Source organism: Prorops nasuta, unplaced genomic scaffold (genome assembly GCF_024137725.1).
Source record: "Prorops nasuta isolate Cenicafe-Biocafe unplaced genomic scaffold, Cenicafe_Pnas_1.2 PNAS00012, whole genome shotgun sequence".
Classification (NCBI taxonomy): domain Eukaryota; kingdom Metazoa; phylum Arthropoda; class Insecta; order Hymenoptera; family Bethylidae; genus Prorops; species Prorops nasuta.
The window spans coordinates 7,190,051-7,192,352 of NW_027116809.1; the positions used below are offsets into that span (position 1 = coordinate 7,190,051).

Here is a 2,302-nt window from a genome sequence, read left to right on the forward strand (position 1 = left end):
GAATTACGACGGTACGCGAAAAATATGCCGCGTAGTAAATTAATCATTGCTCTGACGGACGCGGAGCTAAATACACGCGATAGCTCGGAAGATCAACTACGCGATCGATTTGTGCGTCATAGGTTACGTGAGAGTTTCGGACCGGAAGCAGCTCAGTGGAATCCGCGAGTGGATGAATTGGAACCATTCCACCCCGCCGTCCCACCTCAGCCGCTTCCAACACCGTCGGCGATATAAACCAACGATGACGAATTAGCGACACCGAAAACGAACCCGAAATTAAGTCGGCAATCGGAAGATGCGCTTCGTGAATTATTTGAGACCCCGCGGGGAGGGGAAACGTCGCGACAGATAAACATGTCAGAAGAGAGTAGCGACTCGAATTTGACATGTATTGATAAAAATCGCAAACTAACGCCGAAGCCGAAACGAGGGGTTACGTTTGAATCAGATTCAGACAGGTCGGGCTTCCGAAGGCGTGATCTTGATGAGCGGTCTTCGGAACCACCCAACCGAACCCCAGCGAACCCGGAGTATTCGAGGGAACGAAATGCACCGGTAGGAGCGGGACATTCAGCATTAGGAGCGGTTCCGCCCGAATTACTAGCTAGCATCGTACAGTTAGTAATTGCGTATCAGTCGGCAGGAGCGCAAGGGTCTGCACCGATCGAAAGGGCACCGGAGATGCCTCAATCCCGCGAAATTAGTAGAGATTCGCCGGGAACAAGCCGGGGTGCGACTAGCCGCCGTCGACAACCCTCTGAATACCGATCACGAAATAGATCATCGAGTTCGGAAAGATCGAGCGAGTCTAGCTCACGATACTCCAGCCGGAGAGCAACACGGGTAATAGATGCTTTCCGGAAATGGGGTATTCGATTTAAAAATCACGATGCTGACGACGCCGAAGACTTTATAGAGAATTTAGAACATTGCCGCAATGTTTCCGACCTAACGTTTAGTGAGATCAGGGAAACCCTCCCCGTCGTGTTGAGCGGGGAAGCCAAAGCCTGGTTTAAGGTCGAAGGCAGCTCCTGTTCAACATGGCGTGACTTCCGCGAGGCCTTCCTCAGCCAATTCGGGGATGAGGAGGATAACGACGCGAAATGGGAGAAGGCGCGACAACAGACACAAAGGGAGGGCGAATCGATCAAGGCGTATTTGGTGCGTATTCGGTCGATTCTAAAAGAAATTAGGCCGACCCCTTCCGTCTCGGTTCAATTGGACCTGGTTTATCGAAACCTACGTCCCAATTACCGTCGTAGAATGTTTCGTAGGGATTTTGATTCATTCACGGGTTTGCGCGAGATAGGTCGGGAAATAGAGAAGAACGCGGAGATAGACAAGGCGTTTAAACCACCGCCTGGAGCTACGAAAACGCGCGAAGAGGATAAATCGTCGCGTAAAAATCGTGAAGCTCTCTCTGCAGCTTCCGAGAAAAGCGAGAAATAGCCCGAAAAACAAAAAAAAAGCAACGCAACCGGCAAGAACGCGAAGAAATCGGACGAGGAGAAGCCGAAAAAGAAGAAGTCGCGTTCAAGGAGAGGAAAACGCGGTAAATCCAAACGACGCTCGTCTGGATCGACCAGCGACTCTAGCTCGGGGTCAGATAGCCCGCGGGAATCTCCTAAGAAATCGTCTAGGAGATCGTCCCGAAGACATTCTGACAAAGGGAGTAGGAAAGAGAGCTCAAGCCATAGCGGACACCGTAGCAGTTCGTCGGACGAGCTAGTTGCTATCGCTGCAGCTCCAAGACAAGGTCAGTGAAGACCAACCTCCTCCTCACGAGCGCCGGGAGGACATGTAGCGGGTCAGTCGCGATATCAGGATCGTGGGGGTCAATTCCGCGACGCAGCGATATGCCATCGTTGTGGAGGAAGAGGACACTACGCGAGAGAGTGTCCTTCGCGTAAACCGACTCAAGCCGCGATTGCGCATGCACCTTGGTGGGCTTAATAAGCCGCCGGGATGCAGGCGCCGATGCCACCGCAAACGGTGACCACACCCGCGCTGTCTTGTAATCAAGCGCAGTGGCCACCAACAACATCCGCGTCGACAATAGGTCAGAGCCTATTGAATAATGTATACGGGAATGCGAGAAATCCGGGAAACGGGCAGTAGGGCTCGCGGAGGACGCTCGCGCGGGCCCGGCTGATAATCTTCGTAAATCGGGTAGGACAGTACGATTTACTGACCCCGAATCGTGGAGGGACTCATCGGTGAGTAGCACGGATTACGAAGATTACGCGTCGGAAAGCGAACAAAAAGATTTGCGGGACTCTTCGACTTCGGAGTCAGAAGA

General features: G+C 52.6%; 1 protein-coding gene across 1 annotated transcript; it reads left to right on the forward strand.

Annotated features, from left to right (window-relative positions):
• Positions 1 to 357: 357 nt before the first annotated feature.
• Positions 358 to 1,767, forward strand: LOC136777904 (micronuclear linker histone polyprotein-like). Its single transcript, XM_066734485.1, has 2 exons — positions 358 to 1,397; positions 1,473 to 1,767. Exons 1-2 carry the CDS (start codon positions 358 to 360, stop codon positions 1,765 to 1,767), a joined length of 1,335 nt encoding a protein of 444 aa, XP_066590582.1.
• Positions 1,768 to 2,302: the final 535 nt, after the last annotated feature.